This window comes from Mesoplodon mirus (genome assembly GCF_964341445.2).
Source record: "Mesoplodon mirus genome assembly, chromosome: 16".
NCBI classification, from domain to species: Eukaryota; Metazoa; Chordata; class Mammalia; order Artiodactyla; family Ziphiidae; genus Mesoplodon; species Mesoplodon mirus.
Genome location: NC_138992.1, coordinates 14,367,421 through 14,387,895, shown reverse-complemented (window position 1 = coordinate 14,387,895; position 20,475 = coordinate 14,367,421). Strand labels below are relative to the sequence as shown.

The 20,475-nt window shown below is 39.7% G+C and overlaps 2 protein-coding genes across 6 annotated transcripts in view; one reads left to right on the top strand and one right to left on the bottom strand.

The window, feature by feature from the left end:
* The window catches only part of WASHC5 (WASH complex subunit 5), a 52,009-nt gene extending 45,519 nt beyond the window's left edge, over positions 1 to 6,490 (bottom strand). The window contains exons 1-5 of the mRNA XM_082601831.1: positions 6,382 to 6,490; positions 2,498 to 2,808; positions 1,874 to 2,019; positions 1,108 to 1,192; positions 387 to 487 (exon numbers count right to left, since the gene is read on the bottom strand). Coding sequence (XP_082457957.1) covers positions 387 to 487; positions 1,108 to 1,192; positions 1,874 to 2,019; positions 2,498 to 2,683 — 518 coding nt within the window. The 5' untranslated portion in view covers positions 2,684 to 2,808; positions 6,382 to 6,490. The remainder of the gene's footprint in view (positions 1 to 386; positions 488 to 1,107; positions 1,193 to 1,873; positions 2,020 to 2,497; positions 2,809 to 6,381) is intronic.
* A 53-nt stretch (positions 6,491 to 6,543) lies between these two features.
* NSMCE2 (NSE2 (MMS21) homolog, SMC5-SMC6 complex SUMO ligase) overlaps positions 6,544 to 20,475 on the top strand; it is a 227,152-nt gene continuing 213,220 nt past the window's right edge. The window contains exons 1-2 of one of the 5 annotated variants that reach the window (XM_082601826.1): positions 6,544 to 6,726; positions 14,010 to 14,173. In XM_082601826.1, the coding sequence (XP_082457952.1) occupies positions 14,023 to 14,173 (151 nt within the window). In that variant the 5' untranslated portion in view covers positions 6,544 to 6,726; positions 14,010 to 14,022. The remainder of the gene's footprint in view (positions 6,727 to 14,009; positions 14,174 to 20,475) is intronic. The other 4 variants (XM_082601828.1, XM_082601827.1, XM_082601829.1 and 1 more) reach the window with 4 other exon arrangements.

Genomic DNA, 20,475 nt, shown 5'->3' with positions numbered 1-20,475 from the left:
AGGAGTAGTATTTGAAAACTTAAAAAAAAAAATTCACTAGACTTCCAAAATTCCCAAATTTATCTTTCAGGTAAGGAAAATTCACATTCCTTTTAAAAAAAACTGAGGTATCATGATGGATATGATAAGCTATATATCTCTAATAATCTATAATAAATTACTCTATATATACTAGATTATATGACATATAATCTATTATAATGATGATATAAAACACAGATTGTTATATTTCTACATTATATGTTATACTTAGAAGTGATGAGAATCTTACACTTTTGCATTCTAGATCATATTGCTGCTGTTCACAATAAAAGGAGGATGGAAACCTACACTATACTTTACCAACAGCAGTGCTTTTGGAGGGTGTAGTCTTAGCCCAGGGATACCTGTATCGATAGTAAGAAACGAGCATTCTCTCTCTGATTTCTCCTTCAATCTTTTGGTCGATGACCAGGAGCATAACTCCATATAAGTACAGTGCTTCACACTATGATGAGAAAAAGACAATAGCCAAGTTCACAGGAGTACACATGCTTATGGAGTGAAGTTGATAATGTGTAAAAGGATCACTCTGCTCTGGTTCCTCCTAAAAACTTTATATTACAAGGAGAATGCAGGTTCCCCCCAAAGGGTTCTCACCTTCTGTACAGAATGAGCTTTGAAAAGTTTATGCAAAATAAAGTTTAATTTACAATGACTATCTTTCAGTTGGTCTATTTTTCATATTTTGCTTGGGATACCAAAATGGAATCCCAACATTATGAATACATAATAAGTCATTCACTTATTTAACAAACATTTCTTAAGTGATCATGATGTACTAGGTACCAGGTTAGATGTCTGAGATGCAAAAGATAAAGAAGATAGGATTGTTACACTGAGGAAGCTCATAACCTGTACATAATCTTTATTCACTTGTAGCTCTGCTCAAAGTGTACTATGTTCTAAATTCAGACAGAGACCTGCCAGTTAGAAGATAATTATCAATTTATTTTGCTTCTCCTTAAAGAAGGATACACTGTATGTATTTGTGACTTACAGGAAAAAAAAGTAATACTAAGTTTGACATTCTTGATTTTTTAATTTTAAATGGTCACTACTACTTACTAGAAGTTGTTTTCCATCTTCATTGAGAAGCACCGTTTCTAAGGTTTGCTGAATATAAACACCTTCATTGAGTTCATCTAGATATCTAGAAATAAAACCCCAGAGCAAGTTATTCATTGATAATAAAAATGTTAATATCTTTGAAGGACAGTAAAGATTTTTAAAAGATTAGGCAAGATAGCAGGCATTCTGGCCTTCAAATAGTTTGTGGCCATTCATGCTCTTAGGAATAGATTTGTGAGAAGGAACTCATAGTGATCAGGGCCACAGATTATTTATGGCCACTCCAAGTAAAAGGAATATTCCATAGTCCTGATTTATGAATTACAGATATCTTGGGAATAATGGCATAAAAACATGGACTAGTTAGTTTAAAAGCTAATGAGTAATGAATTCTTAAGGGCTAGAAGGAAGACAATATTGTCTGGTCAGGGATAAGAAGGAAGGCTATGGTTACCAACGCTACAAAAATAAGGTCTTTTTTTTTTTCACTTCTCATATATAATAAACTAAATTAGGATCAAGATTGAAAGCCAACTGACTTGGTACAAAGCAAGATGATTATAATACTTAACAAGAGCAGGAAATTATATTAAAACTCTAAAATACTTAAGATGACTAGTGCCACAGGAAGGAAAAGACAATTATCCACGGTATAAGCTAGTAAATTTCTTAGTAACTCAGAAAGATATACACGTTCTAGTCCATCCCTTCTCCCTCTCCACTATTTACTATCAAAATAAGCTATGACTAAATTAGTCAATACCTGTTTAAGTCTACAATATATTTATGCACACTTTGAAATGCTAAATAAAATCTGGTCACAATTTCTGTGTTGTTTTCCCGAAACTCTTCATCTAAATCCTGTAGCTCTGGCTTAGCTTCCAGTTTGCTTTCCCATAATTCTGGACCCTAAGAAGAAAACACATTTATGTGAAACATCAAGAAAAGAGTCACAAACCAACAGAATTACTGGTAACAATTTCAAAACAGTCTTTTAAAAATTTGTTCTTATGCCTCAAAAGGGATATCAAAAATTGAAAGCAGTGGAACAGAAAGTAATGAAGACATCAGAAGCACAGATATAAAATCCCTTTGAAAGAAATGGACTTGAATTGCAACCACAATTGACATGCTTTTAAGTGTGGGGTACTTCAATGTGAAATACATTATACCAAAGTTATCTTTTTAAAATTTGATTATATTGTGTTAGGGCTTCCACACAGTATGTTTATATTATTTTAAAGTTGGCTGATACTAAATTTGGTTGAAAAGCTTTTCTTTTTAACTCTTTCTCCATAATTACTTAACCTCTCAGAGTCTCCTGGTTTCCAAAGAAAGCATGCTTTTGTAGAAAAGACTGGTAAGAAAAGCTGTTGAGGAAGATTACCTTAAAATAGCTGAAATCAAAGATGATATCTCCATATTTCTGTTGATCAGCTCGGTCTTTTAACCTGAATACAGCAGGAATAAACTCAGAGAGCCTCAGAAGTTCAGCAATGATGGCGTTGCCACAGGAAACAATTCTTAGGATTGCTTGGCCACAGAGGTTATTCTCAGCCAAAAAGTCCAACATCGTGAGGATAATCAACTACTCTGTGTCCGGCCACAGGGAAATGTGTAACTGGCTTCAGAGCTGGGGTCTGTAAATCATCAGATGAAACCAGGTCTGCAGATACACTGGCCGCTCCATTAAAGGACCTGTATCCCCACCCCATAAAAAAAGTATGAAAATCTCCATTTTTTTAAGGAACCGTGTGAAACACACACACAATATTTTTCTTCCAAACTCACTGAAAAAAATTTATAACACATAATGAGTTCTGATATGGAGGGAGGGCATTTATTTTCCACTCTTCATGTTTTCCTTGTAGAGGGACTTTGCTAAATTGCTACTCTTGGCCTCTTTCTCAACGCTTTATTTACTTCTCTCCATGAGAAAAGACTTGATGTAGCTAATCCCGGAAGGAAAGAATCTAAATTCTTATTGATGTTACTGATTCCTTGATTCAACTGTGGCACTACCTACCTCTGTAATCCTTGTTAAATGGACTGCTTTTATGGTTTACCTAATGTTAATTGGGTTCTGGATTATATGCAGGTGAAAGCATTTCCAATGATACAGATTCACTTATTCAACAAATATCTACCCAGTGCCTACTATGTGCCAAGCACTGTTTTAGGACCTGAGGCTACCGTCCTCAGGTGAACACAACTAACTTCCTGCTCTCCTGAAGCCTACATACTATTGGGAGTGGGAAAGAGATAAACAAATAAACATATTACATATCAGGCTTTGATAGCGCTGTAAAGAAAAGCATGACAAAGGGATGAAGCGTGTGTTATTTTACATACAGGAGTTTGTAAAAGCCTCTCTGATAAGATGATATTTGAGCAGAGGCCAGAAGCAAGTGAGGGATCAAGCAGTAAGGGTATCTATAGCCCCTTAGATGGTCCCCAATGACCTCCACCTTCCTATTCACTCCCTGAGTGCGACTGACTGTCTCCCACCTAAAGAAGGGAATAGGGCAGATGTGAAAGATACCATTTCTGAAATGAGATTGCAAAAAAGACTGTGACTTCTGGCTTGGGAGCCCTTTCCAGCGTGTGTGTCTTGGGAGAAGCAAGATGTCAGGTTGTGAGACAGCCCTGTGGAGGAGCCCTTGGGACGATGGAGAAGTCTGCCAACCACCACTTGAGTGAGCTGGAAAATGGATCCCCCCAACCCCAGGTTTGTGTTCACAACACAGCAACCTCCCAAGAGCCCCTGAGCCAAAGGCACCCAGCTAAGCCACAGAGCTGATTCCTGACCACAAACGTTAATAAGACAATAAATGCTTATTGTTTTATAGCCACTAGGTTTGAGGGTAATTTGTTAGTTTACCTATAGTGATCTATGAGAAGGGCATTCCAGGAAGGGGTTACAAGTAAGTACTAAGGGACAGAAGCAGAGATAGGGGAGGTGGAGTTGGGTCCCATAGCAGAGATTACTGAGAAGCCACTACAGCTGTCCAGAACTCTCTCTCATGAGGGTTGTGTATAATACACATTAAGGCATAAATGAGTAACAAGTCTGTTCAGTTTTCTCTGTGATGCTTGCTTGTTAAGCCATGTTGATCTCTAACAGGCTGAATTTCAGATAATTTCATTCCATTTTTCCCACTGAAACGGCCTGCCTTGGAAAGTAAGACAAGTGAGAAAATAAAGGAAGATGAGAACAAAAGTCACCTGAAGTCCTCTGAAGACCACTAAACTAACCCAGGTCTCAGGAGAATGAAACTTTATAGACTCAATTCAGAGGAGGGCAGGCTATGATGAACAGGTCTAACTGCTACCGTTTGGATACCAAGATAGGACAGACAATGTGGCCAAAGAGAAAACAGCTTAAAGCAAGGCAACATGACCTGCCTTCTTTCCCAACAAACAGACAGACAGATATACTCGGCGCCTGCATGCACGTGGTCAGGGAGGCTTAGGCCTGGGATAATGACTTAAGTCAAAATTCTTGTGTGTCCAAGTCTTATTTTAATCCTTTTTACCTAAGAGTTACACTGCGGGCGACTTTTAAAATATTATTCGGCTAAAGTCTTTGGTAAATAGCCTCACTGTTGGCTGAAAAACTGGTCCTAAAGAACAGAATCTAAGAAGCATAATTAAAGATGCTTAATCATGTTGCAGTGAACTCAGAGGGAGGTGGCTTTATAGAAGATGTTAAGACTTAGTTGAGATTAAAAAAAAATTCACTGTAGAATGAGATGCAAATAAACATGGTAGAAGAAGCTATATTAAATCTTCCTTTTTCTTTTTTAATTGGGGTATAGTTGCTTTACAATGTTGTGTTAGTTTCTGCTGTTCAGAGAAGTGACTCAGCTATATGTATACATATATCCCCTATTCCCTCTTTTCTGGATTTCCTTCCCATTTAGGTCACCACAGAGCACTGAGTAGAGCTCCCTGTGCTATACAGCAGGTTCTCATTAGTTATCTCCGTTATACATATTAGTGTATATATGTCAGTCCTAATCTCCCAGTTCATCTCTCCCCCGCCCCCAACAAATCTTCCTTTTAGAGGTTCTGCTGGTGCTAGGGATGAAGACAACTCATAAAGACCAGCTTTCTCAGTAGAGGCTCTCTTACTATTTGACATGCAATGAAACCAGAGATCCCACTCAATTTCCCAATTTTGTTTCTACAAGGCACCCAGAAAAGTGGTTGTAACTTCACTTTCCAGAATTTGGTATGGAATTGTGACTTTTAGTTTGTAAAGTAATCCTAGACAAAAGACAACATGCTTTCAAGAATAAAGCATGGCAACATCATACCAATTACCCAATGAGTACAGAACTGAAATCTGAAAATTAAGTTGCCCTGGGAAGAACCACTCTTTATCCTACTCAGAGGACAAAAGAAGACTGATCTATTTTAATCCTTTTACAAAACCTCAGTTCCATAAAGAAGGAAGCACTGGTCTCCACCAATCCGTTATCAGGAACAAACTATAGCGGTTGTTGATCAAAAGTGACCGGCATATCTCTTCCAGAAAAGTTCTAAAAGAAGTCTAATCACTCTAGTCTGAGAATCCCGAAAAAGAAAGAAGAAAAACCGGAAGGTGTTCCCTGTTGTGGGCAAAGGCAGTAAAGCCTCTCTCTCCCCCTTCTCCCAGCATCTCCTAGGCTGGAGGAAGCTCCACGCACTTGGAATCAATCAGGAGACCCGGTTCCATTACCGGCTCTGTGTTTTTTAGTTTTTTTTAACTGTACGACCACAGACAAATTAGGACCCTCGAAACTATTTTTTGAAATTCAAAGGACTTTGGCATGTCATACGTAGGTGAGGGAATTAAGGTGCAGAGAGGAGCAATGACTTGCCCAAACTCACAGCCCGTGGTAGAACTGGAATTCAAACCCGGGTCCGTGAGACCGTAAAAGCTTCCACCAACCACTCAGGTTTCTGGAGAGTAAATGGAGAAATCACGACGTCCACAGAACATTGCTCCCGGAAACTTGGAAGGATCAGATGCAGACTAAGCAGCTGAACATCACTAAAGCGCCAAAGAGGTGTGGAAAATTGTTTCCACCTGTGTGGAGGAGCTGCAGAGCCTGGACTGCAGCAGCAGCTCCAGGAAAACCCTCAGTCCTCCACGCCAGGTTCCCCCATCCAGACCCCACCCCATGCCGCAGAAGCCCCCACCACGGCCAGCGCGGCCCAGCCCTGGGGCGGGGGAGGGGACGGAGGACGTGAAGGAGGGGGCGCGCGCACACCGACGCTACTCACCTGTCACGCGGGCCGGGCCAGGGCGCACGCGCAGGGCCGGCGGTCGCGCGCGGAGTCAGCTTTCCGGCCCCCACCCCCCCGTTTCCGCAGGGGTCCCCTTCTACCCCCAGCCCTTATCCAGAGCCGGCCGGACCCCGACTTCCGCCCGGCGCTCCCTCGGCCGTCACATGACAAAGGGGCGGAGAGCGGGGCGGGGCGTCATGTGACCACTCGCCGGCGAAGACTGATGACGCCTGAGCCCGCGCTCGCCGTTTCAGCGACAGGGGAAGGGAGTTACGGAAGTAGTCGGGGGTCCCGGTGTGGGAAGTCCGGGCGCAGCCAGACGGAGCTACATCGGGCAGCCAGGTAAGGCAAGAGCGGGGCATGGCGATGGGGAGGGTGATGGGAGGTGTTGCCTCCCTCTCGGGCTCTCCGCCGGTGCCCCGAGCTACGGTCTGTGGACCTGTGTTATGGTCCTAGTTCTTTTCACGCCACAGCAATGAGGCTGGGGCGGTTTACCTCCCTCTCCAAGACGCCATCTCTCCATCCTTGGGCTCTATGTGTGTGGGGCAAAGATCACGAATTCTTTTGTTATTTTGTATTGAAATATAGTTGACTTACAATGTGTTAATTTCAGGTGTACAGCAAATTGATTCAGGTAAATATATATGTATAATTATATATATATAGAGAGAGAGTGATTCAGGTAAATGTGTGTATATATATATATATATATATATATATATATATATATATATATATATTCCTTTTCAGATTCTTTTCCTTTATAGGTTATTAAGATATTGAATATAGTTTCCCGTGCTATACAGTAAGACCTTGTTTTGTCTATTTTATATATAGTAGTGTGAGATCATGAATTCTTGATCTAAATAAATCTGGTTTGAGCCGGCTTTCGAAGCAGGGCCTTGGGCAGATCGTTTAAATAAACTCTCTGGGCGTCAGTTTCCTTTTCTCTCCTATAAATGGTTGTGAGGATTAACGATAATGAGAACGAATTGTAGGGGCACCAGTTTATGGCTTGCTATAGGGAACCTAGAAATGGTGGTTTCTGTTATTAATGTAACTCTCCCAAATCTTTACTGGTCACCTATTTTGTGTGAGGAACTGTTCTATGAAATGTGGAATCTGTCAGAATTCTAGTTTAATTTGCTCCCAGGGTGAAAGAGTGGCAGATATGGGAGCAAGTAGTTATGATGGTTTTTAAAATAGAACGGGGTGGTGGGGAGAGGGAGAGAGAGGGATAGTGGTAGCATGGAGAGAACAAGCAACTGAGAGGGCTTCATAAAGATGTAACCTTGCGTATTGAAAAAGAAGATACAGCTATGGCTGAACTTGTATAGGACCCTGTGGATTTAAAGGAGGTCAGCACAGTATCTAAACTATTTGCTCTGTACTTACCACTTGTACAGAAAGATGAGAGGAGTATTTTTATTTTTATATTAGCTAATAATTGGCCTCACCTACAGAGAATCTTATAGACCTGCTCTGGTCTGAATGTTTGTGTCCCCTTCCTACCCCCACCCCCCAATTCATATGTTGAATTCCTAAAGCCAGTGTGATGGTATTAAGAGGTAGAGCCTTTGGGAAGAGCTTAGGTCACGAGGATGGAGCCTTCCTAGTAGCCTTAATACCTTTGTAAAAGAGGCTCCAGAGAGCTCCCTTGCCCCTTCTACCATGTGAAGACACAGAGCTAGAAGCCCCTGGCCATGAATCACCGGAAGAGGGCCTTCACCAGAATGCGACTATGCTGGTGCCTTGACCTTGGACTTCCCATCCTCCAGAACTGTGAGAAATGTTTCTGTCGTTTATACGTTACTGTGTCTGGTATTTTGTTACAGCAGCACCAACAGACAAAGACAAGGCCTATTAGGGAAGGCAACATAACATGCTAGGGGAAAGCTCAGGAAATGCATAACCTTGTTTTAAACTTTCTTTGAGACCATAGGTACAGAGAACAAAACAGTGACAGTTCCCTGGGGGAGGCTCCAAGGGGGATTAGTTTAAACCAGGGTTTCTCAACCACTGCACTGTTGACATTTGGTGCCAAATAATTCTTTGCTGTGGGGGGCTGTCCTGTGAATTATGTACTTAGCTGTACTTAGTGGGAGAAATAGGGAAAAGTGCGTTGAGTCCATCTTTCGCCTCCAGCCATTCTCTTTGCTCCTCGATCTGAGTCGTTCCTCTTGATAGTGCAGAATTAACAGACGGACGTTTTCCCCACCTCTCCGCAAGTGTAAAGTTTCATTGGAGTAATGTGAATTTTGCATTCATATAAGGATCGCTCCCATGTAGTAGACATTTCCATTTATCCTGGATTATATTAATCCTTATATACATTGTGTCTTAGCTCAGGCTGCTATTAAAAAAATACCATAGACTGGTGGCTTAAGCAACAGAAATTTATTTCTCACAGATTTGGAGACTGGAAGTTGGGGACCATGGTGCTGGTATGGTTGGATGCTGGTGAGGGCTCTCTTCCTGGTTTGTAGACAGCCACCTTACTGTATCTTTACGTGGTGAACAGAGAGCGCAAACCCTGGTGTCTCTTCCTCTTCTAATGCACTAATCCCATTGTGAGGGCTCCCCGCCTCACTTAAACTTAATCAGCTCCCAAAGGCTCCATCTCTATATATCATCACATTGGGAGTTAGGGTAAACATAAATTTGGGGGGACAAAGTTACCTCAGTGTTCTCCATACTTGAGTTATTTGGGGTGCTTCATAAAAATACAGTTTCCTCAGTGTCCACTAGAGACTGATTCAATAGGTCTGAGATAGTATCCATTAATAGCTGTATTTTTAGTAAGTATTTCAACTGATTCTTAAGATAAGACAAGTTTGAGAAAACTACAAAATTTAATTTAGGGGACTTCCCTGGTGGCGTAGTGATTAAGAATCAGCCTGCCAATGCAGGGGACGCGGGTTCGAGCCCTGGTTTGGGAAGATCCCACATGCCACGGGGCAACTAAGCCCCTGCTCCACAACTACTGAGCTCGCATGCCACAACTACTGAGCCTGCGCTCTAGAGCCCGTGCTCCGCAACAAGAGAAGCCACCGCAATGAGAAGCCCGCACACCACAACGAAGAGTAACCCCCACTCACCACAACTAGAGAAAGCCCGCACACAGGGACGAAGACCCAAAGCAGCCAAAAAAAAATAAATAATAAATTTATTTATTTATTTATTTTAAAAAATTTAATTTATTCTTACAATAATGCTGTGAGATAGATGTGATTATCTCCTTTTTACACGGGAGCAAACTGAAGATAGAGAAGTTAAGCAACTCAACCAGAGTGATGCAGTTTTAATTGGGGTGGACAAGGTGGAATTTCCAGGCATTTGTGTCCAAGGTCCGTTCACTTATGCACTCTTCTGTATTGCTGCTCACAGTATTGTATGATTAACTTGATGGTAATATTTGCTCTCATTTTGAAAGATTATATGCCAGACATTATTCTGAGTGTTTTGTTATACGTATGAACTCATTCAGTCCTCCCAGTAATCCTTGAAGTCGGCACTGGATCATGCCCATGTTGCAGAAAGGAAAAGTGAAGCATTGAGAGGTTAAATAACTTGCCTAAAGTTATTCAGCTACTTAATTGGCAAAATCAGGCTTCGAGCTCATGTAGTCTGGCTCCAGAGGCTACAGTGTTTAACCCCTACTAGTATCACCTCCATATTCTACTCTATAACGTAACTAATGTTTATTTTTAATATAAACGTGTTTCATGTTATCTTTAAGTAAAATTAATATTCCAGGAAGATATATCATGTTCATACTGTGGCTTTACTCCATCTGGCTTACCCTCGGTGTGTGTGTATGTGTGTGTGTGTGTATACACTTTGATAATTGTGTTTCCAGAACAGTGCTATCCAATGCAGTAGCCATTAGGTGCATGTGGCTATTTAAAATTTTTTTTGATTTTGCATTATTTTAATATAGCAAAGCATTGACAAGAATAATAAATAGGCAACTTATTTCATAAATTTTGTTTTATAAAAATATTTGTTGAACAGAGTTGCTTGAAAAGAGGCAAAAAGACAGTATGTAGAAATATTAGTGATGAAATATTTACATATATCTATTTCAAAAATTATAATAGAAAATATTCTCCATCTAGAAGCATTACTTCTGAGATTACCAGGTTCCCTGGCACCTGTAGTGTTTCACAATTAAAAAAAAAATCATGGTCTTCATAGAAGAGTCATATGAAGGTGTCAACAGTTTCACATTCATAAGCATGACATGCAATTTTGAAGAGAATAGCGGGAAATTCTATGACAAATTAAAATAATAAGACCACATTGAGATAATATATCTTCAGAAAAATACTGGTGTCATAGTATTAAAGACAGATATGGCTAATAAACTGATTAATGAATGTAAATATGTACCAAGAATAACAGTTTCTTTTTTTTTTAAGTTTTGGTAATCAATATAAAAAGATTTCTAAATCTGTTTTAATGCATGTAGATATATGTTACTATTATTTTTTTAAAGTGTAGTTGACTTCCAATATGGCTACTTAAATTTAAATTGATTAAAATTAAATAAACTTTAAAACTCAGTTCCTCAGCCACGCTAATCATATCAATAGTCATTATATTATGACTCTCAGTAATCACTGCTAATCAATAGTCACACGTGCCTAATAGCTTCTGTATTGGACAGTGAGATTATAGAACATTTTTGTCATGGCAGGAAGTTCTATTAGACATTGCTGCTCTAGACAATTTAGACTTACACTAGAATCAAGATTGACTAGAAAACTGAATACTTGAACCATATCGTTTGATCTTTGCGGGATTGTATTTTTTGAGTAACAGTTGGTGTTATAATAGGTATACCCCCAAATCTAAATGGCTTTGCACAATTGAAGTTTTCCTTTTCTTTCATGCATGGAACCTGATTGGTGGGCACTTTTCCTCCAGGCAGTGAAGTAGGAACCTAGGCTCCTTCCATTTGGTGGTTCTCTATCTTCAGTATGTGGCTTCTAAGGTCATTGCTTGCCTGTTTCAAGCTGACAAATGGGAAGGAGTGTGGAGATAGAGTGCCGTTTTCATGGATGGGGCCTGGCAGTGGCTTCTGTTTCACTGCCTTGAATTCAATCATACTGCCACACGTAACTGCAAGGAAGGCTGCAAACTGTGGTCTAGCTGTACGAGCAGGTTGAAGAGGAAATGGGTTTGGTGGGCACTGAGCTGGAATCTGCCACACGTGTCCTGTCCTTAGCTTACCCTGAGACATAATCTAAGAAACAGTCCTCGGAAGCTTACTATTGCTGTATCGTAAGAATATTGTTAAGGACATTTTTCAGTGTGACTCTTATTATCTCATACGTGATGATCCATGCTGCCTTGATTGCCATGGAAAGTCTTATTTTTCTTGAGTTCTTGGCGTACTTTATGGAGAAAGAGAATTCTGTAATTTTCACTTTTTGTTTTGCTTGTCAGGAAATCTCATAGCCAAGTTTGTATTTACAAATATAGTGCTGTGTAGAATCATAAAGAATCCTAAAGCGGGCTTCCCTGGTGGCGCGGTGGTTGGGAGTCTGCCTGCCGATGCAGGGGACGGGGGTTTGGGCCCCGGTCCGGGAGGATCCCACATGCTGCGGAGCGGCTGGGCCCGTGGGCCATGGCCGCTGAGCCTGCGCGTCTGGAGCCTGTGCTCCGCAGTGGGAGAGGCCACAGCGGTGAGAGGCCCGCATACCGCAAAAAAAAAAAAAAAAAAAAAAAAAAAAAAAAAAAAGAATCCTAAAGCTTATATGATTACATTCTAAATTTTCTCATGTACTTGGTTTTCCCTTTAATCTGTTTTTTGATCCTGATTTTTATGAATTTACATATTTTCCACCTTATTGCATGTTTGTGTTCATATTGTGTTAACTATCCCAACTTGTTTGGTGTAATAAAGTGAGATTGTAAATAAATATTGTCTTTCACCAAAACACACATATTCAAAACACCATTATTGGTTTTTTTTTTTATTGGGTGTAGTTGTTTTACAATGTCATGATAGCTTCTACTGTACAGTGAAGTAAAGTAGGGTTCCCTGTGCTATACAGCAGGTTCTCATTAGTTATCTACTTTATACATATTAGTGTATACATGTCAATTCAAATCTCCCAATTCATCCCACCCACCCACCCACCGCTTCTCCCCTTGTCATTATTGGTTTTTCATTCATATACACGGTCATGTCTTCTCTCTCTCAGTGTGAAATTTTAACACCACAGAAGCTCTTAGAAGATAACATAATGAGAACCCTTGTTCCATCATCTGGATTTTAACATCTGTAACATTTTGCCATATTTGCTTCAGGTCTTGATTTTTAAGATCATTTAAAGAAAAAAAAACAGATAAAGTTAAAATCCCCAGGTCTACCTGGACCTTTATCCTTCACTAAGACCCTCTATGCTATGTTCCAAAAAATACTTACTGAATATTTGTTAACTGAATGATTTGAATTGATGATGAGTTGTATTGTGGATGTTTGTAGTAGACTAACACCTCAAAAATAGAAATTAACATCTTAAACATCTTCTCTGTGACCTTCCCTTTTTATACCCTGTGTCATTTTTAATGAATCTAATGATTGACAGGCCTATTTGTTGAATGAATGGATGAATTTAATGAAAAGGGACCAATAATTGAGAAACTGCTGTAGTAATCCAGTTGTGAGGTAAACATGGTGGCAGTGGAGAGGATTGGAAGGGCCACTGATACTAGACAGCTAAGCAATCTGTCCGTGGTCACTCAGCAGTACAGTGGCAGAACCTGAATTCACGCTGTATCAGTATGATTCTGAGAAAATACCTTTTTTGCTACCATACAGCCTTTCTTCTAAGCCTGTATAAATTCTCTCCACTTTTCTGGATGGTTTCAGTGGGCTGAATTTCAGGTGGTTTGTGAATTAAGCAAAGATGTCTTTTTGTAGGGAGCTTTACGTAAGTAGTCCAAAGCTTAAAGAGTTGGCGGTTGAATATACAGATTAGGGAGTATTTTAATATGAAGATAATAATTGAAATTGTTACAGTGGGTGAGCTACCAGAAGATAACAATTTACAGACAAATTCTGTTTTTTTCTGAAACAGAATCTGGGATCTCACCAAGTCTATAAATCTTAGAACCCAGAGGAACTGTCAGAAATAAAAGTTTTCTTATAGTTTTCAGAATTTAATATGTATATGTGTCAGATAAGTTAAAAATTACAGGTTTTCAAAACTCTCCCTTATTTAACTATTTTATTGCTACTATTTTCATTTTTTTGGAAGAATGCTTTATATGAGCAATGTACTTTTTCTGACACACTTGTGTTTTAGGTTTTTGGAAACTGTGCTATTGTTGAATTCTTTAGAGCATCAGGGAATCTTTTGGAAGAGGGTGTTCTCCCTCCTTTATATACTGACGTACATCTTCTTTATATATTGAAATTCATCTATTGTGTTTGGTGGCCCAGATGATGGGACAATGCTTTGATATCCTTTCAAGTGATATAGAATGTAGATAATTGTGTAGCACTTGTGGGATATTGGATACAATCATATGGATGTTTATAGTGGTTCTGTTTTCCTATGCAGTTATTATTCTTATTCATAAATTTTGTTTCATTGTGTTTGAAAACTTAGGTAATAATTCAAGATGCCAGGGCCTTCAAGTTCAGGTTCAACTGGTTTTATATCCTTCAGTGGTGTAGAATCTGCACTCTCCTCCTTGAAAAACTTCCAGTCCTGCATCAGCTCTGGAATGGACACAGCTTCTAGTGTTGCTTTGGATCTTGTGGAAACTCAGAGTAAGTAATAATTAAAATTTATTTCTTTTGTGTCTATTTTGATGTAACCCTGAGTGGTGGCATTGCTCTAGGGATGCAAGATACTGCTCACCTTTTGGGTAACCTTGGGACAATCATTTAATCCCTCTGGGCATCTGTTTTCTCATCTTGTTTTACATACCACATAGTGATGTACTTCGGATAAGATGAGATTGACTCATTCATATGTGTTCAGACCCCCATGAGCCACTAGAGACTGCACTAGAAATTTATGGGCTGAAACATGAAGGTATCTGACCTCAAGGAACATACAATCAAAAGTATGTGACATTTGTGGGACTTCCCTGGTGGCGCACTGGTTAAGAATCTGCCTGCCAATGCGGGAGACATGGGTTTGATCCCTGGTCCAGGAAGATTCCACATGCTGCTGAGCAACTAAGCCCGTGCTCCACAACTATTGAGCCTGCACTCTAGAGCCTGCGAACCACAACTACTGAGCCCACACACGGCAACTGCTGAAGCCTGAGTGCCTAGAGCGTGTGCTCCGCAACAAGAGAAGCCACCGCAATGAGAAGCCCATGCACTGCAACAAAGAGTAGCCCCTGCTCGCCGCAACTAGAGAAAGCCTGCGTCCGGCAACAAAGACCCAACACAGCCAAAAAAAAAAAAAGTATGTGACATTTGTGAACTGTACAGTATACAGCATTATGATAGTTATTTTCCAGTAATTTAACTATATTTTGTTCATGCTTAATTACTCAATAGACAGACTAAGCTGATGCTAAGGGTACTGGTAAAGGAAGGCCTCTACAGAATTGAGAAAAGTTCAGTTTTGCTGAGCTTGACCACAATTTTTTGATGAGAAGATCTAGAAAGATGTTATTTGCTTTGTTTGGATTAAATTTGTTTTTATTTTATATTATATATGGAAGCAGGGGAGCAACATAATCTTTTTGTTTTTCTTTTAATATCACTGTTTTTCAGCAATTTGATTGTGATGTGCCTTGGTGTGATTTTCTTTGTTTATTCTGTCTGGTGTTCTTCGAGCTTTATGGATTTGTAGGCTTACAGTTTTGATCAAATTTGGAAAAAAATTCTGCTGCTATTTCTCTCCCCTCTCTTCTCCTTCTGGGGCTCCAATTACATGTATGTTAAGCTGCTTGGTAATGTCTCATAAGTCACTGAAGCTCTGGTGATTTTTTTCAAGTCTTTTTTTCTCTCTGACTTTAGTATGAATAGTTTCTTTTGCTGGGTCTTCAAGTTCATTAGTCCTGTCTTCTCAAGTGTCTAATAGACTAAATCTATCCAGGGAATTTTTAATTTCAGAGACTGTATTTTTCAGCTTTAGAAGACATGAAAAAGAATTAAATGGAATCTTATTTCTCTCTTTATTATGCTCATGTTTTCCTCTGTATGCTTGAGCACATGGAGCGTATTTATAATAGCTATTTTAATATCCTTGTCTGCTAATTCTGTCATCTCTGTTGCCACTTGTGTGTATTACGTTGTTGAGTTTTGGGATTTTGTCATCTTCTTTTAAAGAGTATTGACCTTTGTTTTGGTTGGCAGCTAAGTAATTTGTGGATTAGGCTGATCCATCCCAGGCTTGTTGTTAAACTTCCTTAGGGCAGGTCTAGTGTAGCTTTACTTTAGGGCTAATTTAGCCTTGTTACAAAGCTTGCTCTTTCTGGAGTCTCTGTTGATTGCCCAGAGAGTTCAAGGAGAAAGCTCTGCTCTGCTGGATGGAATTTGAATGTCTTCCGGTCCTGCGTGAATTCTGGGAATTGTTCACTTCACAGCTCCCAGCAGTTGTTCCTCAGCAGCTTAGGATTCAGCATCAGACTCAAGGGGATCTCTGTGCAGATCCCTCAGGGGCTTTCCCTGCATGCCCCCCTCCAGTGCTCTGTCTTGCAAAACGCCTGCTGCTCACCCTCCCTGAACTCCGGTCTCTGTCTTCTCAGTCCTTTAAGACTGCTGTGCTCCTCTTGAATTCCTCCTCCGTTGTGCAAGGAAGAGGGCAATTGGAGGACTTACCTCACCTGCTTTCCTTTTCGCAGGCATCCCGGTTCTGCTCTGCCTATTGTCCCACTGCCTGAAAGCAGTTGCTTCATATATTTTGTCCAGCCTTATAGTCACTCATGGCAGAAAGGCCAGTTCCATATTAGATATTCATTCACAGCTGGCAGCAGAAGTCACCCATCATCTTTAGTGGGTGGCCTCTAAAGGTCTTACCCCTGTCCAGCCTGATCTGTAGTCTCTTTTTGATGGTGATGGATATTCAGCTTTGGTAGGTAGTCCTGGGTAAACTCATAATAAGATCTTAAATCATAAGAGAGAAGGGCTGCTATGTAACCTCCTGGAGGATTGTAGTCAGTTTTTTTCAGGATTTGCTTTGAAGGTTTCTTAGTATGTTTGATACAGAGTTCATTTTTGTTTGTTTTTGTTTTATTTTTTTAAATAAAAAGTACATTTTGATGCAAAATGCAACATCTGTTTCATTTAAAAAGAAATATAAGCATCATTTTTTGAAAGATTCATGCTCTAAAGCAGGGATTGGCAAAGTTTTTCCATAAGGAGTCAGATAGCAAATGTTTTCAGTTTTGTGGGCCATGTGGTCTCTGTCGCAACTCCTCTGTTGCACGTCTGACAATTATTATAAAAATAGTTTTGACCCTGTGGACCTTGTGGAAGGGTCTTGGGGACCACATCCTGAGAACTGCTTATGAACCTGAATTGGAGTGCTTATGAGCAGGACTTTGGTGACAGGAGAAACTCCCTACAGAGAGGATGCCTAGGATGACCCCCCCTGGAGTAATAGAGCAAGAACTTGTTAGGAGAGCAGTTTTCATGTGATGCCCGACTGAGGTGCCGTCTGAGGACCCAGAGGGTAGAGAAACACCTGGTATTTAAGTAAATTTGAAAGTAACTCAGCCTCTGACAGTAGATGAAAGACTTTTAGGAGAGAGAGCCAATATTGCTACTTAATCGCAGGACTTGGAATCAGCCTGATACAGGCGGGTTCTAGTCCCGGTTCCAGCTTTAGTTCTATAACTTGCTCAAAGATAGGTAATTTCTTTGAACTTCTGATTTTTTATCTGTGAAATAGAGATAAAAATGCCCATTTTATAAGGTTGTTGGAGTTAAATAAGATAGTATATGCAAAGTGCTCTTAGCGTAGTGTTTATTCAATAACTATCAAAAAGTATAGCCAGCAATTAGAAATTTAAGGGTCAGAGCTTAGAAGAAGGGCCTGTGATGTGAAGAGGGGAGCAAAGGTGGATGAGTTTGGAGTCTATTTAAGGCTTTTGGTTTGCGTGCAGCTAAATCAGTAATTCACGTTAGCCAACACTACAATGATTAATAAAGGTTTGTTCCTTCAGGTTGTTTACAGTTTAGCTGGGAAGCAAGACATATACATGCTATTCGAACATTAAGTGAACACTGAGGGCCTAAACATTGAACATTAAGGTCCTGAAAGAAGTTAGGACTTTATTATTGGGTGGTTTAAAGTAGAGGAGGAATGTGGCAAGATCCAGGTCTAGAAAGATAACCTCATGGCAATACTGAGGATGCTATGGAGGATGGAGATACCTCAAGTAGCTAATGAAGTCATTTCAGTAGCTCAGGTGGAAAAAGTAAGTTCAACTAAGATATTATAGTTGAGGTGAAGAGAATTCTATTTGTGTGCTTTGTGTCTTATATTATGCTCCTACATTGTGATATAGGCAGGATAGTGTAATGTAAGAGTGCAGAGCTTCGTGTACAGAATGCCTGGGTTCTTGTCCCAGCTCCATCTCTTACTATTTTTGTGTCCTTGGACAAGTTTTGTAACCTCTGTTTTAGATTTCTGATTTGTAAATGGCATTATTGTGGGGATTCAATGAGATGATACTTACAAATTACATAGAGCAGTCATTAATACTTAATAAGTGCTCAGTAAATGTTAGCTATTATTTAGTCATTTGGTTTGCATTTGAGTTGACTCTTTTCTTAGGCAATAGTCCATGGACTGGGAGAAATTAAAGTGCAGAAGAGCAGGTGGGAAAGTCCATGAACTATGTTCAGAGCAGAAATATTCCCTTTTCTTCTTAGCCTTATAAGATTAGACACACTTTCTGTTGACCTTTTGGGTTGCCCAGTTTCATCACAAATTAGAATGAATTTTGACAAAATAGGTGGTAGCAATCACTTAGGGATCATTTTCTCACTTTGCACTGCAGTTCTCTTGTCACTATATTATTAAATTATTGGTGGAGGGGATTCCTGCTGCCAAGAACTTGGGTGGTGATGTGTTTCATTTTGTTTCCTGTTGGTTGCATATTCCTATACAAGTGTTTGTCCCTATTCAACTTCCTAGCATATTTGAAATTATCACCTTTCCTCGTGTTACGTTACAGCATATGGTGTCTGGGCAATTAGACTCTTGCTGCCACCCTATCTATTAGTTTTTCTCTAAATTTATTGGTATTCTAGTAATTCTTTATTTGAACTAACTGGGAAATGAAATTTGTTACATTAGGAGATTTTTCAGATAACCGGAGCTTATTTTTCAGATTTTAAAGTTTATTATGTACTTTTCTGTCTTCTTAAGCAGAATGTACTGACCTAATTTATCAGAGCTGTAGGTATCAACATCATCCTTAAGCAACTGAATTTTCATAAGCCCTTTAAGTTTAGTCAAGTAAATTTGAGGAATGGCCCTTCCCTAAAATGTTAGTGTACCTCAGGGTTCATCCTCTCTCTTCCTGCCCCTGTGTCAGGGTGTGTCTTCAGATGGCCTTCAGAGGTTTGGTTCTGCGATTCCATGGAAAATGTATGTGCCTGAGGATTGACAGTTCTTATCAGATTCTCGCTGAATATTTGTGAGGAACATTTGGAAGAAAAGAGTAAAAGGATGTATATTTAAATTGCCCAAGGGTCCAGTAGATGAGAAAACTTTGTTGGAGAGCTTCTGGATTTTACCCTCTATATTGCTTTTCTTTCTGTGACTTGCTGAAAGCAACAGAGCAGAAAGTCTTCAGTTACTATGGTCAGGCAGGTAATTGGATGTTGAACTATTCTGAGGTACGGTGATGATAACGATGGCCATAATGATCAAAAGATGATAATAGCTTGATTGGTTACACACGTCAAATGTGTGCAGGCGCTGTGCTGTTTTCACAAGTGATATCTCACTTGGTTCTAACTAATCCTTCAAAGTAAGGACTGTTGTTATCCCCACTGGGTACATGAGCCACTGAGGCTTAGCGAAGTTAAGTGCTCTCCAAAGTGGGAGTTGAGATTTGAGCATAAGGGACTTGATTGCAGTTTCTGCCCTTAACTATTACACTTTATTGAAAATTGACTGTGTTCGTCTAATGGCATTTGCAGCAATTGGATAATATTGAAATAACATTTAGTGGTATTTAGCTCAGAAATTTTTTGTTATTTTGTTGAGGTTAACATTATCTGATTTTTCTTTTTTGTCCCTCTTCTTCCTTTCCTTCTCCCTTTTGAATTCCGAAATGAGGTTGCATGCCTTTTCTTAAACAGCCCATCAGCTTTTGTCCTATTCTGCTAGTGAAGTTCTCAATGACTTCCCTTGGACATTCACGCGTTCCCTGGACTTTGGTGTCTTCTACTTGTAAAAGCAGAGTTGAGTCTGGTCGTGGAAGGAAGAAGCTGGGACCTTTTGGGGTCATTGTGCTGACCCTAGTCTGTCTATTTCTGGACTTGTTGTAATGTCAGGAAAATCAGTTCCTTTTTGGTTAAGTGATGGCTGTCAGGTTTCCTCTCCATTGCAGCCCGTTGCAGTCCTGACTGATAGAAGTGATACAGTGAGTTGATTGAATGATAGTCTTTTCTTTCATGTATCCAGAATTTGTATTCTCGTTAAGAATGATCATTTTTTTAAACCTGATTCCTTTTTTTCTCACCTTGGTCTCCACCTAGGCAATAAACAGAGCTTTCACTTTGTGACAGTTACTTTAGAGTTAATGATGAATAAAGAACAGCCATCAGAGTTAAAAATTACACGGCCTTAGAAATTCGTGCTTCTCATGAATAACTGAACTTTCAGATTTGCAAACCTTCAGCATTCAGTTGAATGCATACTTCTGAATCTGGATGCTTTGGTGGGTGATATTCTAGTTTTCCCCCGATACAAGGCATTCTAAAAATCTAAAAATTTGAGGGATAGAGAGAAAAAGAAAATTATGAACACCCATAACCCTATCACCCATCACCTAATTTTATGAAAAAGGAGTAATTATTTTACTTAAATCTTTTATGTTAAATTTATTTTGAAAATTACTTAATGGTTTGAGAAGCCAGCACATACTGAC